This window comes from Muntiacus reevesi, chromosome 2, assembly GCF_963930625.1.
Source record: "Muntiacus reevesi chromosome 2, mMunRee1.1, whole genome shotgun sequence".
In the NCBI taxonomy this organism is placed as follows: Eukaryota; Metazoa; Chordata; class Mammalia; order Artiodactyla; family Cervidae; genus Muntiacus; species Muntiacus reevesi.
In genome coordinates this window covers 20,797,811-20,817,326 of record NC_089250.1, presented here as the reverse complement: position 1 = coordinate 20,817,326, position 19,516 = coordinate 20,797,811, and the positions used below count along the sequence as shown (strand labels likewise).

General features: G+C 38.0%; 1 protein-coding gene across 1 annotated transcript in view; it reads right to left on the bottom strand.

Annotated features, from left to right (window-relative positions):
* Positions 1–19,516, bottom strand: part of MALRD1 (MAM and LDL receptor class A domain containing 1) — a 512,511-nt gene that overhangs the window by 25,823 nt on the left and 467,172 nt on the right. Inside the window, exons 37-38 of the mRNA XM_065919555.1 lie at positions 489–568; positions 297–393 (exon numbers count right to left, since the gene is read on the bottom strand). Coding sequence (XP_065775627.1) covers positions 297–393; positions 489–568 — 177 coding nt within the window. The remainder of the gene's footprint in view (positions 1–296; positions 394–488; positions 569–19,516) is intronic.

Genomic DNA, 19,516 nt, shown 5'->3' with positions numbered 1-19,516 from the left:
CACTGCCAGAAAGTGGGACATCCATCACCTTGCGCATCTTTCATTTGGGCTGAACGTCAGGTTTTGTTATTTGGTATCATCAAAAATGTTCCTAACATAATCAGAAAAGTAAACGCATGGCTTTTTATTCAAAAACTACTAATCATTAAATAGCTTAGGCTTTCTTCCCAGAAAAATAAATCCATGAAGTATGGAAAACTAAAGTTACCTGAATGTAATATGGAATGAAAGAAAAACATAACAAATGAAATGTTTCAGAAAATTGGTCTGCCAGAGCAATCGAAGCCATCACTTACCTTACTGGTACTTTTCTGTTGGCAAGAAAACACAAGACCGCTAGTGTAACATGAGCTATCAGGAAAGCTAATCCAATACCCAGGAGGGTCCATATATCTGGAATTTCAAACCAATGAAAAAAATGTAAATTTTCAGTGAAAAATATTAAGAGACTCCAAAATTCAAGTGATTTTGGTCACAATGTCACTTACTGTTCTGAGTGTTCGTAAAATCAGCAGTCGGTGGGTTAACCTTGATGTGGCAACGATTTCCCTTCCAACCTTGTGCACATCTGGAAATGAGATAAAATGTGATAGTTGGCAAAAAAAAAAAAAAGAAGAAGTGGAAACATATTTTAGCAGTACTGTCATGGAATAAAACAATGAATGTTAAAAAATAGTGAAATACCAGGAATGTGGGTAACTTTGATATGAAACCAAAAATGCTAAAGCAAAACAAAAAAAAATTAAATTTTATTATTTTCACATTATTGTGTAAGAGAATTTTTTTTCCAATATTTATTCCCTCCTTGTTTTATCTGTAAGGTGGGGGCTTGATTTCTTTATCTATTTGGTGGGAACCATATTTCATATACTGGAATGTATTTCCTTCGATTCCTGTGTTCCACAGTTCCTTTGATTACTGTGGCAGCCCAATTCCATATTTCCCTATGTTGGAAAAGGCCCTGATGCTGGGAAAGATTGAAGGCAGGAGGAGAAGGGGACGACAGAGGATGAGATGGTTGGATGACATTACCGACTCGATGGACTTGAGTTTGAGTAAGCTCAGGGAGTTGGTGATGGACAGTGAAGTCCGGCGTGCTGCAGTCCATGGTGTCGCTCGGACATGACTGAGCAATGGAACTGAACTGATGGTGGGAACAAAACTCATTTCTTGTTTTCAAAAGCTGACTTCACTTTTCACCAGTGCCCAATACTACTTTACCTTTTCATTTTCTCAAACTCTAAAGCTAGCACATTTTTCAATAGTGAATGGATTTAAGTTCTTTCAGATACCAATAGAGAATATTCAAATAATAGATTAACATAAATATAAATCAGAGAGTATTTTTATTTCTCATTATAAGGGGATGATCCTTCAATTTCACAGATGTGGAATCAGATTAATAATCAAATTGGAAATACCATCAATCCTATAGGATTTCACCATCTCTGCTTTATTTAGGGTCATACATGATGAAATTTGTAACACTGGGAACATCTGCTCTGATATGGATTGTCTTCAGAAAGTTCAGAACTGGAGACTAACTCATGCCTCAAAGGGAAACGAGGTTTATTTCTAAGCAGCATAAGTGTCAGAATTTCTCTGGTAGAATGTGTTTGCATATAAATGTGAAAGCTTATATATACATTCCTGTTTACCAGAAATAACAAGATACAAATTAAGAAGGGTTTGGTTGAGTTTCCTGCCAAGTTCATAGTACATGTGACAAAATTGGATTAAAAACTGGCTTTTGAATGCATGTTTTTAAAAGCTATGTGTTAGAAGCAATGTTTCTTCAGCACACAGTTAATTTGTTTTCTCAGTCTCTCTTTTGACTTTGAAAATCTGAATAACCAATAGAAATTTCTTCAAAAAAGCAATAGCTTCCTTAAATATAAAAAGCTTAGAGGTTCAAGGGGGCCCATAAGAATGCCTTCTTGCCTTAGTAAATATTCTTTAAAAAGTAGAAATTTAAGACAATTTAGTTGTTTTTGAAGTCTCTATTCAAATTAAAATAAATTAGAAATGTTTAAGATCAGAGTCTATTTGCTTTTTTACTCTCATAAACCTTAAGAAGTGTTCTTTATCAGTTCTCAGGTTGGCAGTGTGAATCAACATGTCAGTCTTTCACATTTTGCCTTAGACTGACTTGATCTAAGACATTTGACAAAGATCTGTGTTTTCTAGCAGTCATGTACAGATGTGAGAGCTGGACCATAAAGAAGGCTGAGTGCTGAAGAATTGATGCTTTTCAAATCGTGGTACTGGAGAAGACTCCTGAGGTTCCCTTGAAATGCAAGGAGATCAAACCAGTCAATCCTAGAGATCACTGAGATTTTTTTTTTTTTTAAAGGCTAGGCATCCTCTCTATTCCTTTTCATGTGCAATCTGAACTTCAGATATCTCATTCAACTATTTATTTTTTACTAGCAAATCATCAATAGTAGCATACCAAATGAAAAATAAGACTGACTTTTCCTGAAGAAGCAAGGCACAGATTGTTATTTTCAGTGGCAGCATTCTAGGTAGTTTTACAGTTGTTGGGGACGGAGGGTGAAGGCTCTTGTGGGGAGGAAAAGGGAAAGTAGACGATCTATTGGGAAGAACCTGGTGTGCTTTGCTTAAGCAAATGTCAACCAGAGGATACCAGTCCAGGTAGGGCATTCCTGGCACAGCTGTGAAAAGCTGAGTGGCTGGTAGAGTCGAGTGGGTGTGGGGAGTCCTGTGTAACTGTCTGATGCCAAGAGTGAGATCCCTAAAAGAATGGGGCAATGAGATTCACCCTATTTGCTTGAAAATTAAGGACCAAATAATCCTTTCTAGGTAATGTTTTAGCTATATAATGATTAGACAAGATTGAATGTAATGGTGATTCCACCTCTTGTATAACCCAACAAGATCTATTAATATAAGGATGATAAACATTATATAATATTCGTGCTAAAGACTAGGATTATTGTTGTTGTTTAGTCACTAAGTCGTATCTGACTCATTTGCAACCCCATCGACTATAGCTTGCCATGCTCCTCTGTCCATGGGATTTCCCAGGCTAGAATACTGGAATGGGTTGTATTTCCTTCTCTAGGGGATCTTCCTGACTCAGAGATGAAACCCACATCTCTTGCGTCTCCTGCACTGTAGGTGGATTCCTCACCAATGAGCCAACAGGGAAGTCAAAGACTAGGATATCTCAGTCTAAATGAGAAGGCTTGTTTTGTTTTAATGTCAAGAAGAAAAGAAATGTCAGATGTGATGAGATTATTCTGGAGGTCTTTTTCATACTGAATCATAAGAAACAGTTTAATAAAAAAAATTACCTGTTAAGCTTGATAACATGTCAAAAATAACTTGTTTTAATTCAGAAAGTACACATAAGCAAAAAGTTTTTGAGGAAAATTTAATTTATTCTGAATTAATGTGAGGCTGTGTGTTTTCTCATTTATTTCATATACCTACTGAGTTTAACATTGGAGCATTTCAGCCTTATCTTTTGTTGTTCAGTTGCTCAGTCATTTCCAACTCTGTGTGACCCCATGGACTGTAGCACACCAGGCTTTCCTGTCCTTCACTACCTCCCGGAGCTTGCTCAGACTCATATCTATTGAGTTGGTGACGCCACCCAACCACCTCATCCTCTGTCGTCCCCTTCTTCTGTTTTCAATCTTTCCCAGCATCAGGGTCTTTTCCAATAAGTCAGCTCTTTGCATCAGGTGGTCAAAGTATTGGAGCTTCAGGTTCAGCATCAGTCCCTCCAATGAATATTCAGGACTGATTTCCTTTAGGATGGACTGATTTGATCTCCTTGCAGTCCAAGGGATTCTCAAGAGTCTTCTCCAACACCACAGTTCAAAAGCATCAATTCTTAATCGCTCAGCTTTCTTTATGGTCCACTTCTCACATCCATTGATGACAACTGGAAAAACCATAGCTTTGACTATACAGACCTTTGTCAACAAAGTGATGCCTCTGCTTTTTAGTATGCTGTTAGGTTTGTCATAGCTTTTCTTCCAAGGGGCATTTGGAAGCATTTCAGCCTTATTTTAGAACAATGGAAGTTCAAGCTGCTACTCAATTGTCATGTATGTTATGACTGCCTGCCCCAAATTCATTGAAACACCCATCCTCCTTCCCTTCCCTCCATCAGATTATAAGCACTTCTATGGTTTGGTTGAGATGGAACCCCAGCCTGTCTCTAGGGCTATCTCATTTTCCTTGGTGCAGTGTTTTGCCTCAGGACCCTGTCCATCACCAGACAGCGTTCCCAGTCAACAGGGATTTGTTCATAGACAGATATGGACATGAGTTGTCCAGAAATTTTTCTGTCACCAGTGGGTACACATTGATGGATATTTGTGGTAAGAATTCTCCTCTGCTCAATTCTGATATGAAGAAGGAAGAATACAGCCCTATAAAGCTACCATTTTGCTACAAAAGCCAGCCTGAGGATAAAATAACCTAATGGGAAGACATAGCCTAGGAAATCATAGAGAAAGGGAGAAACAATCTTAATGGCATTTCAACCTTTTCAGTCTGTTCCTGTTTCAGGTCTGCTCTGCATTCAGACTTTTTAGATACATGAGTCAATAAATTCCTTTATCATTTGAGCTGGTTTGAGTTTGGTCTTCTATTAAGAGCACATATGCAAAACCCATTTTCCTACTCTTCCATTTTGATCCCTGAAGATCTCCTCATTAAATCAATAATCCATTATTCTTAAAATATTTATTGAATATCTACTACATACAAGATAGTCTGCTACATAGAAAAAGGATGGATAAGATATGCTAGAGAATTGGCAGGAGCATAAACTTAGGAGATAAAAATCTTTTTTAAACCTAAATAAGAAACAAAATAGAAAACAAAATATATGAAGTAAAAGAAAGGGAAAGAAAAATGCTAAAGGAGAAGATGAAAAAACTGCTTCCAGAATCTATTTCTCCAGACTCAGAAAGTGAAAAATGTGCAATCACAACTAGACATGTATGGAACAAGTGATTTATTAAAGTGTATTTATTCCAGAGCATGAAGTGTTTATATGTGTATTATATAACTATGAGTCAGAAAAAATGGTCATCTGAGTATGTAGAAACCATCATGACTGATGGGATCTGGACACATATGTCTGAATTATGTTCAAGTTGTTAATGGGATACTAATCTAGCCTCTAGATTTCCCAGACTGAAGTATATTTTTTTGGAAATACTTACTCTATAGTTTTTTAAGTCTGCAAAAGGGAACTTCCTTCAGAAGGGAGGGATTTTGAATCCAGTGCAGATTAATCATTTAGCATTCTAGTGGTAGACAGGTTTTTCTTTTTACTAGGCATGTTTACAGTAAAATTTTATGATTATTAAAATTATGAATATTGTTATAGGAACTGATATCATTCTACAATGACATTCATGCTTCAGAAAACTGCAATATACTAAACCCAACAGGGATTGGATTGAACACCTCCTCTGTGCTAAACAATATTCTAAATACTTAAATGTATTATTTGTGATACACCCATGCTACAGGACACAAGTTATTTCCCCTTTCATAGCTGAGAAAATAAAGGCCCAGAGTGGCTGAGCAGTAAGTCCCCAAAGGTACTCTGTGAGAAAGCCCTTACACTGTATCTCTTTGGCTCTCAGCTAATTCTCTGTATACTACATGGTTTCGCTCCCCACATTCTTCCTAAAGTTGGAATATAATTGTTTATAATTGCAGTTAACTTCACAATATTTGCCTGTTAGGAGAGAAACACTGGGGACATAGGTCTGATCTTCATTGTCCGAAAACATCCATTTATCACATTAAGTTTTACTCTGCAAACATCTAGGTGTAGAGGAGGCAGATGTGGTGCTGAGAAAAGAGTAAGAAAAGGGAAGCAGGGCACCTGGATTCATTCAGCAAGACTGAGCCACTTCCTAGCTCTGCAGCTTTAGGAGAGTCAGATCACTTCATTTTACTATTTATTTACTTATTTATTTAGAGAGAAGACATACTTTTCATTAATTAAAAAGTGATTATTTTTCCTCTTATAAAAGCAACAGTAGTTAAAAAACAAGCAAACAAAGATAAGCAAAAAGAAAAAGAAAAACGCCAGTTTCTATCCCTGGGTTGGGAAGTTTCGCTGGAGAAGAGAATGGCTATCCACTCCAGCATTCCTACCTAGAGAATTCTGTAGAGAGAGGAGCCTGGTGGACTACACTCTATGGGGTTGCAGAGTCAGACACAACTGAGCAATATGAGCACTTTCACTTCACTATCTCCACCCAACTAAAGAAAAATCATGATGTTCATATAGACTTTAAAAATACTATACAACAGCCATACACACACAAAAATTAAGTTTCCTATTTATAAAGAGTAATAAGTACAACTCATCTCACAAGATGTGTAGGAGAACTGAATTTAAAAAATGCACATGAAAGCACATTGCTAACTGTAAAGTATTATCTATGCCAGGCTTTTTGATACCCAGCCTTCTGCTTTCTGTATAAACCATGGTCGTGATCATTCCCTGCCCTAACATACTGACCCTCCGGGGAGCTGGCATCTGACAACAGTCCTGTCTCCACCCCTGCCTGAGCATCAGTAAATCTTAGGAGACAGTGAAAAGCCATGGTTCACAGCTTCTACTTTCATAACTTATCACTTATGTCACTTAAAAAGCATTTTTACACCCAAACTTACCTGGAGGTTCTTGAACCAGTTACACAGGTAGAGGAAGGAACAGCAGGTGTTTGAGCTGCTCACTGCCTGTGTTGAACATTTCTACACCCCTCCTCCAGTCCCCGTGGTTTCTACCCACTGGAAGTACTCCAAGGAGGCAGAAAGTAGTGCCAACCCAACTTTGCATGAAAGCATCAGTTCAGATGGAGTGCTTTCTGATCCCTATGGCAAGCCTGTGCCAGCAGAAGGGGAGTGGGACAATGGAGGTAAGCCCCTAATGAGCCATACATGTTGACATGGGTGAATTCATTTTAACAGAAAACAAGAAAGCAGGAGAAACCACTAAATAATCTCTGAGTCACAAAGCACTGAAATTCCACATTGAGCACCAGTGATTAATTCACTTGGACTAATTTCCTCTTTGACTAATTAGCGGCAGCATATTTTATAACATTTAGAAGTATTAGGTAGAGCCCTCCTGAAAGAGAAAGATAAACTTCCCACTCCATCCATGCATAAGGGCCTGTTTCCTTAACATAAACAGGAGAAAGAGAGAAATAAAATGTAATTAGACTCTTTCAGCCACAGCCAGCATCCTAATCTTTCCTAAATTCTTAGAGGTCTTCTGTTACTAGTAGGTAATAAGGAGGGAGTTATAAAATAACAGCTTATTTCTGGGTACGCTTGGGAACACCCATTCATTACTCACTAACACCTGGAACAAAAGATCCTCCCATCCTTTCTGTCATCTGTGTGCTGGTCCCAGCTCATCTCTCTCATTGCCAGGAAAAACAAATGATGAGCCACACATTTTCAAGCATGTGTTCATGGATTAATTTGGTGGGCGCCAGCAGGGGGTTTACTCTGTCCTTTTTAAGCAATATGGGTTGTTCAAATAATTCTAAAGTAATAAAAAACAAACTAAGTGATAATGCAGAGGCATGGCTATTTCATAACATGTTGATATTTGAATATTTTAGATTTTAATTAGCTGACCTGATCCAATACTTCTTACTGATTCAGGATAATGAGGCAAATACATCTGACTGCATTTTTTCCTAACAATTTTGAATGAAAACTCTTTAAAGGGAATCTTAATTCTGTTTTGAAATATGACATTTCAAGCATAAGAGAGAGGGAGGAATTTTATGTTAAAAGGAAGATGTATAGGTGAAAAACAGTTTCTGAATTCCCATATCCATTTTTCCACTTCATCATCTCCAGGGATCCCCAGCCTCTGAGATCTAATGCCTGATGATCTGACATGGAGCTGATGTAATAATAATAAAAATAAAATTCACAATGTAAGTAATGTGCCTGAATAATCCCAAAACCAACCTCATCATCCAAGTCCCAAGAAAAAAAAATTTTTTTATACAAAACTGATCCCTGGGACCATAAAGGTTAGGGACCGCTGATCATCTCAATCACCAAAGCTCCATCAGTTAACCTGCTAGGCGTCTCAGTCATACGTCCTTCTGCTCCATCCTGCTTTGGTCACTTGGCCAAAGGCCCTCATTGCTCTAGTACTGGAACTGGATTTCCTGCCTTAGGAAACTGATGTCACATCGTATAACTTCCCTGATTCAAGCCTTTGCTGGTTTTCTGCAGCTGTGAGAATCCTAGCTAGATGAAGAGGTTTCACATGGAGACTTCTCCAATAGGGCCTCTTGATGGTACGGAGGGTTTAATCTCAATTCTCCCTTTGTTCACACTCTCTTTACCTTTATTTGAGCCCCCTTCATCTAAGATACTCTTTCACACTCCTAGAACTTTCCAGGACATCTATTCTCATTAGCTGGAAAATGGGTTCAATCCTTATCAACCTAGCCAACTCATCTTAAGGACACAGACCAAACAGCATCTCCTGGGAAGCCTTCCTTCATGCTCCTGCCTAACTTAAATGGACCATCTTTGGTTCTAGGACATTCTGTAAGCTACCATGATAGCTGGTTGCTTTATAAATCTTTCTTGACTATGAATTTTTTCTTAAGGTAAAGACTATAGCTGTGTAACTCCTCTATGCTCCAATTAGCACAATCCTGCTCAAAGACAATATTTGCTGAAAATATTCACTAGCATCACAATAAAGGGAATTAACACAAGGACAATGTGTTACAGTTTTCAAAGCACTTTCATTTTAATGAAAGTCCAGAGTCCAAATAGTATCTGTTTAGCCACAGTCATGGTCACTTACAACTTTAGTATGTAATAGAATGACCTGGAATATTTGTGAAGACAGATGGCTGGCCCATCGACAGTTTCTGATTCAGTAAGTCTGAGGTGATCCCAGAATTCCATTTCTCACAAGTTTTCAGTGATGCTGAACAGAAGTCACACTTTGAGAACTGATGCCTTAGAACCCCTCTTAAGGTAAGTATTATTATCCCCAATTTACAGAGAGGAAACTGAAGCTCAGAGAGCAATGCTTTTGTAAGCGGCAAATTCAGGTTCTCAAAACTGCTTAGCCTGTGTTCTTGTCATTGTACCATATGAATATTTGTAAATTTTTCACTGTATTCCATTTTCTTAGGAATACAGATCTCTCCTTATTGAAGTATAGTTGCTGTGCAATATTATATGTTACAGGTATACAATATTATATATTACAGGTATACAATATTATATGTTACATGTATACAATAGTGATTAACAATTTTTAAAGTCTATGTTCCATTTATAGTTATTTTAAAACATTGGCTTTATTCTCTGTGTTGTATCATATATCCTTGTAGCTTATTTTATATATAATAGTTTGTACCTCTTACTCCGCTACCCCTGGTTGCCCCTCCACCCTTCCATCTTCCACTGGAAACCACTAGTTTGTTCTTTTCCTTTTTATTGGAGTGTAATTGTTTTACAATGTTGTATTAGTTTCTGCTGTATAATGAAGTGAGTCAGCTGCAGGTATACATATACCCCCTCCCTCTTGACCCTCCCCCTCCCACCCCCCATCCCATCCCTCTAGGTCATCACAGCACTGAGCTGAGCTGAGCTTCCCACTAGTTAGCTATTTCACACTGGTAGTGTCTATATGTCAATGCTACTCTGTCAATTATTCCCTGGCTCCCTCTCCTTCAAGTCCACTAGTCCCTTTTCTAGTGCGTCTAGAGACTAGTGCGTCTCTTCTCTTGCCCTGCTAACCAAAAGCAGTGTATGTATGGTCAGATTTTGTCCTTAGGGGATGATAACTTGTACATGTAAATCACATGCTCTTGTGTAGGAAATGCCAACCCACTCCAGTATTCTTGCCCAGAAAACCCCATGGACAGAGGAGCCTGGCAGGCTATAGTCCATAGGGTCACAAAAGAGCTGGACACAACTTGACTAAGTAATAACCACCACCACCACTTGAATTGGTAGCTAAGTTGCACAGAATTGCAAATATAGGAAGGAAGCACTTTCACATGTTACTTCAAATTATTACAGGAGAAACAACTTTAATTACTTCAGAATAGAAACATAGCAGATAAAAAGTGTGTTTCTGTTTCCTCTTTGTTCATATAGGGAGCTGATGTGATACTAAAAGAAAAAAAATTCCTGAAATTAATGTTTTGAGCTTCCCACTTAGCTTTTTGTTCTTTTTCCTCCCAACTGTTATGAAGTAATATTTCCCTGGAGTCAGATGAAAGGGGGGAAAAAGGTAGAGGAAATAACATAGAAACTAAATAATTCACAAACCGGGCAATGGAAAATGGCTGCAAGTCAATAGAAACCAGTCTTGTTCTAGGATGAAGAAGATAAGGGCATTAAGTTTCTGCTGTGGAGTGTAAACTAGCAAGAAATAGGTTTTTGAGCTTTTTCTCCTGCCATTCTATGAAGTGTAAAAGAATTTTCCTTTAAAGCATGAATTCTGAATTCCAGCAAGGCCTTATTCTTGTTTTCTCCCCTTCATTGAATATATGTGTGTTGAAATACATATAAAAACACACAAGATGGTAAGGCTGAAAACTAGAAGGAACAATGAATTGTCAGCTCTGGAAGGAATGTCCACTAACCAGAGCACCCACAAAGGCCAGGATGGGAGTTCATGGGTGTTTAGGACTCACTTTGACCTTTATTAATAATGAGGTCCTGTACATACTCAGTACACAACAATGAATCTTCTGATGACCTTTCATCCATAACTGAGAAAAAAAGTCTAAACCCTGCACTCTTTGTTCAGTGAGTAATTATTGAATGTCTCCTATTGGGTTGGCCAAAAACCTCATTTGAGTTTTTCTATAGCGTTTTTCAAAAGATGTTATGGAAAAACTCGAATGAACTTTTGGCTAATCCACATTATACACCAGGCCTTGTTCTAGGTGCACTGTAATCTGTTAGATCACATGTTGCCTGGTACTGCTCTTCTCTAAATACACTAAGCTTGTTCTTGCCTCAGGGACTTCATGCCTTTTCTGACAGTTAAGCAGTTTTGCCCAAATCTTGGAATAGCTTGCACTTTCCTGGAATTGTGATCTGGACTCAAATTATACTCTCTCAGAGAGGCCTTAATAAATTTATCAAAACACATCACTGCCTTCATACCTTCCCCACCCCTTGCTGCTGCTGCTGCTAAGTCGCTTCAGTCATGTCCAACTATGTGCACCCCTTCCTAGCAACCTGCTTACCCTAATGATTTCTTCATTGCACTTGTGACTATTCAAATTTAATGCACACATGCACACATAAGCATATATATCATATATGTATATTTAAAATATACATCTAAGTATAAATGTGAATATGCAAATATATAATGTATAAAGAATAAATTTGTGTATTATATGTATATACATACATATTTACATATCAAACTATAAATAGAAACTTGAAAACTTCAATGAAATGAATGATTTTGCAATGATACTACAAATTATACAATTAATGTAAGCAGTAGAAAACCAGAGAAGTTCAATAATACATATGATATTGAAAAAGCCTTAAACACTGCTTCAAGACCAGGCTATTTGGCTGTTTTGTCCTTTCAAAGTTTCAAGAAAGGTAATTCTCAGGCTTTACATGCTGTTTCTGAGAATAAAAAGCTACCCAATTTACTTCAGGGAGCTAATGCTTGCCTAGTAATGAACCTTCAAAAATATTCACAGAAGAAAAGCTGAGAACAATGTTGCTCATAGACGCTAATATCCTAAATAAATTACCAGCAATCTGAATACAACGTGCAAGAGTACATTGTCCTTTAGGATTTATTAAACACTCCCTTTTCCCTGGGTATGTAGTTTTAATCCATGGGGAAGAGAGAAATCAAATGGTACAAGAAGCAGAGGACCCTGTGAGAGAGAAGTAAAAGATATAGCAGAAGAACCTATTGTTCTAAATCATCCACAGAGTCCTTCCGATAAAGTATCTTTCTCTAAATCACTGAACTGGTGAATTTTCTCCAGTTCTTAATGAATAAATAATTTTTATGTTATATAAACTCTTCTAAACACAGAAAATATATAAAAATAAATCCATTTTGTTATTAATGAAAAACCTCCTAATATATTTCCTGGTTTAGATCAATTTACTGGTGAATTCTTTCACATGTTTAATAAACAGGTAGTTCCCAGGTCATATATGTCCTTCTAAACATGAAAAATAAAAAAAAAGGTTAACTAATTTGCCACATTAAAGTTACATATCTCTGCTACATAAATCAAGTATAGCACACCCACAAAATCATAGATCAGGGGTTTCCCTGGTGGCTCAGTGGTAAAGAATCTGCCTGCTAAGGCAGGAGACATGGTTCGATCCCTGGTCCGGGAAGACCCCACATTCCGCATAGCAACCAAGCCCGTGCGCCACAGCTATTGAGTCTGTGCTCTAGAGCCTGGGGGCCACAACTCCTGAAGCCCTTGCATACTAGCGTCTGTGCTCTAGAAGCCACTGCAAAGAGAAGCACATGCCCCACAACTAGAGAGTAGACCCCACTCATCGCAACTAGAGAAAGCCTGGGTGCAGCAACAAAGACCCAGCTCAACCAAAAATAAATAAATAAGATTATTTTTAAAAATCATAGATCAATCTCAATCAAAGATGCACAAAATCCTCATATAATGCAGAAAAAAATCCTCTGTTACACACATACAAATATGTCCATTGTTTATATTTCTTTGTTAGAGTATGTGTTGATCTCTTAAAACTTCACACCCGTGGACATAATGAAGAGTGATGGTTCTTCGTGTATAACACCTGGTGAGGTTGGAGCTCTGGATGGCTGCCTCTATGGGCGGAAGCTCTGAATAAGGATAGGGTGGTGTGACTAGCAATGGAAGAAAAATGACTCTGATAGGGGCTATTTCACCTTGTGAAAATCTCATAAATTTTAAGGATAATAGGTCATTAACCACCTGGCTGGAGATATTCTAGGTACACAGCAGGAGAAAGAAATTGGAAAAAAGGAAAAGTCAGGGCAAGAACAAGCCGGTGATGTTGATGGATCTTTACCAAAGAAATGTTTTTTCAACTCTCCTGAGGTTTCATCTGTTTCTGTTACAATAAATCCTGACATTAGAAGATTTTACGATACCCAATCTACAGAGAATGAAGCATTTCCCATTAAATTTAAAACATATATATAGTTTGAATTATTTCTGAGCACCTTACTATGTTTGCAAGGAAATAAACATGCACTAAAAATGGAATTTTTAAGCAATTAGAATGGACATGTAGCATGTATTGGTTGTGCTTATGTGCCTAAATCCTAAAAATAAAGCCATTTTTTTAGAATGTTATATTTTATTTGTAAAATATATCTCCCGTAGCAAACTCTGGGAGATAGAGGAGGACAGAGGAGCCTAGTGTGCAGTCCTTGGGATCTCAAAGAGTCAAACATGACTTAGCGACTGAACAAAAACAACATATTTATATCTATTATATAAACAGATTATAGTGGCAAATAAATATGTTTTCATTTGATTTGATTTTATATTTCTATTAAGTCAAATAATGTTTTAAAAAAGTATTTAAGTCATTGCCACACTGTATGGTGGACTTTACAATATGCTCTAAAACATCTTTTACAAACTCATTGTGTTGTTTTGAAATAAACATTTGATACTTAATTTACTTGTTGGAAGATATTTAATGAGGGCCAGGTGCCAAGTCCAAAGTTGGGACAGGAGCATAAAAGACAAAGTCCTAACCTCACAAAGTATACATTTTATTGAGAGAGGGGGCTTTTGAGATAAGAAGCCATTTGTCAGTAATTATGTTTATGGTGGACTAGAGACGGCATCACCGACTCAGTGGACATGGGTTTGGGTGGACTCCGGGAGCTGGTGATGGACAGGGAGGCCTGGTGTGCTGCAGTCCATGGGGTCGCAAAAAGTCGGACACGACTGAGCGACTGAACTGACCGAACTGAGAGAGGCTGCAGTGCCAATGGAAGGACTCAGTTGGCAACAGTGAGTGTGGACAACTCTGAAGTGGACATATATATTGGGAGCTGGAACAGAAAGTGGGAGCAAGTGAGGTTTGTGTCATTTTAAGGGTGTAGCTCCAAGAGCACGATTGCTGATGATTCAGTAGGTAAGGAGAGGCTGATGTCTGATAAAGAGAAAGGGGGTGATAAAAGAAAAATTCTAGGATGAGGAGAAACAGCCGCCTCCAGAGTCCATGGGAAGCAGGATCTTTTTTGAGAGAGGACAGGGAACATGAGGACAGGTCATTTGCTAATGGAAAGGCTTCTTGGGAGTTCTCTTCTAATAATAAATCTTTCCAATAAATTTGAGGGCGAGTAGTTGGCAGAGATGGTATTTTGTGGGTGGGGGGACTGAGGAGAGGAGAAAGCATGAAATTGGAGTAATTTCTGATTCAAAAAGCATTTAGTCTACAAACATGTAAGGGCATCTTCACTGAGGTCACAGGTGTGTGTGTGTAATCAGGGGGATTTTGCTACATTTATATTTTCAGATGCATAAGTGTTCAAAAACTCAAGTTGAACTATAAGTCTTAAGCTCCAAGACAAATACTTTCAATCTCCTTCCTGTTTCTTCCAGTATGAGCCTCTATTTATATTAATGATATTCATATGTGGTGCTTTTTGATTTATCTAATTTATTGTTATAGCTAAAAATTTCACTGTTATATATCCAGCACCCCCTTACTCAAGGAGCTGGCCTCTTAGCAGCTCCTTCCTCCACCACTCCATATAATTAAATCCATATTCACAGTTTACAATAACTATTACTACATAAATATTGCTGTTAACTGCCGAGCTAATAGGGTATGAAAGTGAACCATTCATTTACTTTTTTGTTCTTTTCTCTGGAGCTAATTATCTGATTTATTTTAATTTGCCAAGTTGTCTAGGCTTTGGGGCCAATTCTTAAACTCTCCAACAACTTCTCAATACAATTTAATCCAGTAGATTAAAATATCAGACAGACTTATTTACTTATCTATGTATTTATTTATTATTTAATTTTGGCTGCACTGGGTCTTTGTGGCCCCATGCGGGCTTTTCTTGAGTCAGAAAGAGCGGGTGTAGGGGCCCCTCTCTAGTTGCAGTGCACAGGCTTCTCACTGCAGTGGCCTCTCTTCTTGTGGAGCACAGGCTTCAGTAGTTGCAGCTCACGGGCTCAGTAGTTATGGCCCACGAGCTTAGTTGCTCCCTGGCATGTGGGCTCTTCCTGGACCAGGAACAGAACCCATGTCCCTTGCATTGCAAGGCAAATTCTTAACCACCGGACCACCTGGCAAGCCCATCAGACAGACTATTAGTACACTATTTCTTTTGGTGTTGATTCTTTGGGCCAAACTTGATGCCTGTTCTCTGAACCTCCTTTTCAGGGACTTTTCTGGGACTTCTCTTGAGCATCAGCCCTGTGTCCTGAATCCCACTCTGCCCTCTTCTTTGGTTCCCTCCCTCATTTTCCTAGAGCACAGAGTACATGGGATGTTCACTTTTTCATATTTTTTCTTTTAAAGACTACACTCATTCCATTCTTAGTTTGGAACTCAGGTTTGAAAATCATGTAATCTAATAAATAAATAAACTTGAAGATGTATTATCTTCTAGATCTCTCCATTCTTAGCTTCTAGCTTCCAGTATTTCTCGGATTATTCCCCCTTCTGTGTATGTGAACTGTAACATTCACAGAGAGTGTTGTCATCTCAGGTTTTCTGAAATTCCCCCATGGAGAGTCTTTGTAGGGCTCATTTGTCATTCACCGTACCTCTCGCTTCATCAGTCTGGGGAAGGTTTTTGCACAGATTTCTTTGACAACTCTCCCTACTTTTTACTTTCTCTGTTCTTTCTTTCTGCAACTCTTTTTGGGGGTACTGACCGTCTGAATTGATCCTTAAATGTTCTTATTTTCATCACATATTTTCTTAACCCTTATATTCCATTTTAAGGAGAATGCTCTGCTTTCATCTGCCAACATTTTTACTCATATTTTAAAATTCTGAGAAACATTTTCAATTTCTTTAAGCTTTTTTCTCTATTTTTCATAGATATTAGGTATAATAAATTTTCTCTCTCTGAACACATTAAATCAAATTAAATATTTTTCTTTAGATCCACACAGTTTGTTTTATATGAACTCCATTTTTCTGTTGAATCTTTTGATTTGTGTTATGAGTGCTATCTGTCTTTTATATCATTGGCTCTCCTCTACATTTGGTTATTCTTGGGTTTTTAGGTGTATTTAAGAACAAAGGCCCGAAAAGATGATCACTGGGTCTCTGGCATGGGCTAAGCTGGTTGACTGATGGGTTACAATTTAAGGCAACAAGACTCCTTTTCTTGGCACTGTCCTATTATGGAATTTGTAGGTCTTTATTCTGGTGTGATTCAGTCTCTTTAGTGGGGGTGGAAAGTTGGCATAGGGAAGATGCAAAATTAACTGCTGGAGTTCTGGGGGCTGTGAAGGAAAGGAAAAGAAAAATAAGGTTTTCACTATTAAAAATGCAAACTGGCAATTCTTGAAGCAGCATCTCATGACTGTTTTCCACTGAACCTGCTCTTCTGGCATTCAGAGTGCTGGCACAATTTATTCAGAGAAATTTTTGATCTTCTGAATGGGTGAAGGCAGCTGGGGGTTGGCTGACAGTCCCTTACAGGCTTTCAACAAGTTATTTTCCAACTTGGTGCTCCATTCCGCCATTGAAGTACTCAGTTCTCCAACTGTTGAGCCCTACAAAGCAGCTCTCTCTAACCTTTTTGGCACCAGGGACTGGTTTCATGGAACACAATTTTTCCCCAGACCAGGGGCAGTGCAGGGTGGCAAGGGGGTGGGGGGTTAGTTTCAGGATGATTCAAGTGCATTGCATTTATTGTGCACTTCATTTCTATTATTTTGTCAGCTCCACCTCAGATCATCAGGCATTAGATTCCAGAGGTTGGCGACCCCTGCTGTAGGGTGTCTAATGGGGTGAAGGCACCTCTGGCTCATTGGAAGCCCCTTCTGAAGATGTTTAGGTATCAGCTGGTTCCACTTGGACAAGTCATCCTTTACCTATGTTTCCTTCCTAAAATGCTACCAACTTCTCTTGTCTTTTATTGTCTATTCATCACTACTGAGACCTTGTGGATTTACATGGCTTTCATGCTTTGCTGCTGCTGTTATTTTAGTGAGTCTGAGAAAGAGATAGAGGTAAATGCATTTGCACAACCTCCCACCTTTTATGATCTTCTTCATCTACATTTTAGCTGACCTGGTGTATTCACAGAAAAGACAAGGAGTTGTGTACATTTAGAAGTAGTGTTTTCCCCAGTAAATGATTCAGAAAGTGAAAGTTGCTCAGTCATGTCTGACTCTTCTCAACTCCATAGACTATACAGTTCATGGAATTCTCCAGGTCAGAATACTGGGGTAGTCTTTCCCTTCTCCAGGGGAGCTTCCCAACACAGGGATTGAACCTAGGTCTCCCACATTGCAGGCAGATTCTTTACCAGCTGAGCCACAAGGGAAGCCCAAGAATAATGGAGTGGGTAGCCTATCCCTTCTCCAGCGGATCTTCCCGACCCAAGAATGGAACTGGTCTCCTGCATTGCAGGTGGATTCTTTACCACCTCAGCTATCAGGGAAGCCCTAAATAATTCAGAGGAAAATGTGAATGGGAACTGACAATATTATCAAGAGAAGACTTTTAATAATAGACTACAAAATTGAACTTTGATAAGAATGCACGTAAATAGATGAGGAAGTGAGGAAGAATGTAAAAACTACTTTGGAGTCAGTGGTATGGGGATCTGAATAAGAAGGAAGAATATTACAATGGACACTGCAATGACAGATTATGTGGTCTGGAAGTATTAGGCAGAAACTTGAAATCCAAATAATGGAGCTGTAGGTGGTGACAGTGTTCAGGATGTGACCATGAGAAAGAAGAGATCTGCAAGTGGGGAAGAAAAGCTAACTGGGAAGAAGTCAGAGAATTGAAAGGACAGAGAGTATTGTGAAGATATATTCACTAACCCTTAGGCCACTAAGAATGATTACAGGACTGGAAATGAATACAGATGAAAGCCAAAATCAAACACAGTGAGGCAGATGCTGGGAACAATGAGGGGTGGCAAAAGCAGAGCCAGAGGGCACAGTTTTCAAGGCACAAACTGTTTTAGATGGTGGAAAGGAGGAGGAGCAAGTCATTCTAGAAGTTGCTGATGCTATGAGAAAGTCTGTTGACTACACAGATTGGGGGACATGAGGAAAGAGTGTGGGGAAATGGATGGAGGTGGGTCGGGGGGTTGATGCAGATTAGCAAATGTATTTTATAAAATGGGGTTGAAAATTCTTAGATATAATAAATGGAAGAAAAATGCAGAAAAATTCAAGTTTAATCTAAGACCCTAATGGCTAAGTATTGGGAGGGCTCAGGCTAGCTATTCCCTTTAGTAGTTTAAGAAGATGTGATGTCTTATAGGAGGAAGGGAATTAATACAATCAACCCCAAACAGGTTCCTGTTTATCTGCCAAGACTCTAGATAATGATCTTTGAATTACATGTAAATACTCGATGGTCTGTGTATAACTAATATTATTTATAATAACCTTTGATCATACAGAGTGAAGTTAAGTTAGAAAGAGAAAAACAAGTATTGTATATTAATGTATGTATGTCAAATCTAGAAAAATGGTACAGATGATCCTATTTGCAAAGCAGAAATAGAGACATAGATGTAGAGAACAAATGTATGGATGTCAAGGTGGGTGGGAGGAATTGAGAGATTGAAATTGGCACATATACATGGTTGATACCATGTATAAAATATGTAACTAATGAGAACCTACAGTATAGCACAGGGAACTTAATGCTCTGTGGTAACCTGAATAGGAAGTCCAAGTGGGAGTGGATATATGTATATGTATGGCTGATTCATTTTGCTGTGCAGTAGAAACTAATACAATATTATGAAGCAACTATACCCCAACAAAAACTGATTTAAAAATACCAAAGAACAAACTATTATGATTCTTAAAACCATTAAAAAAATAACCTTTGAAATGAAGTGCAAAAATAAGTTTATGGTAAGTACAAAAAGAAGTGATCTGATAGTACACAGGCAGTATAATCTTAAAGTTAAGGTATAGCAACGTATTAATTTTGATTACTTCTGAGGTGTTTCTATTTGATGTACTTTTGAATTCCAAATTTTTCTATAATAAATATATTAGAAATACAATTTTTTATAAGAAAGAAAAAAAAGAAAAATCTTTTAAACTATCCAACAACACCATGCATTGACTATTTACTTTTCTTAGATGTGTGCTTATTTTTAAGAAGTTATTAGATGAAAACTTTAGATTAATAAACCAGGTTGCTTTGAGAAACACGAAGGCTATGAGACATTCATCCCTAAAACTGAATTAATACTTACAGCCAGTGATTTCCAAACTGGACTCAGCATTAGCATTCTCCTTTG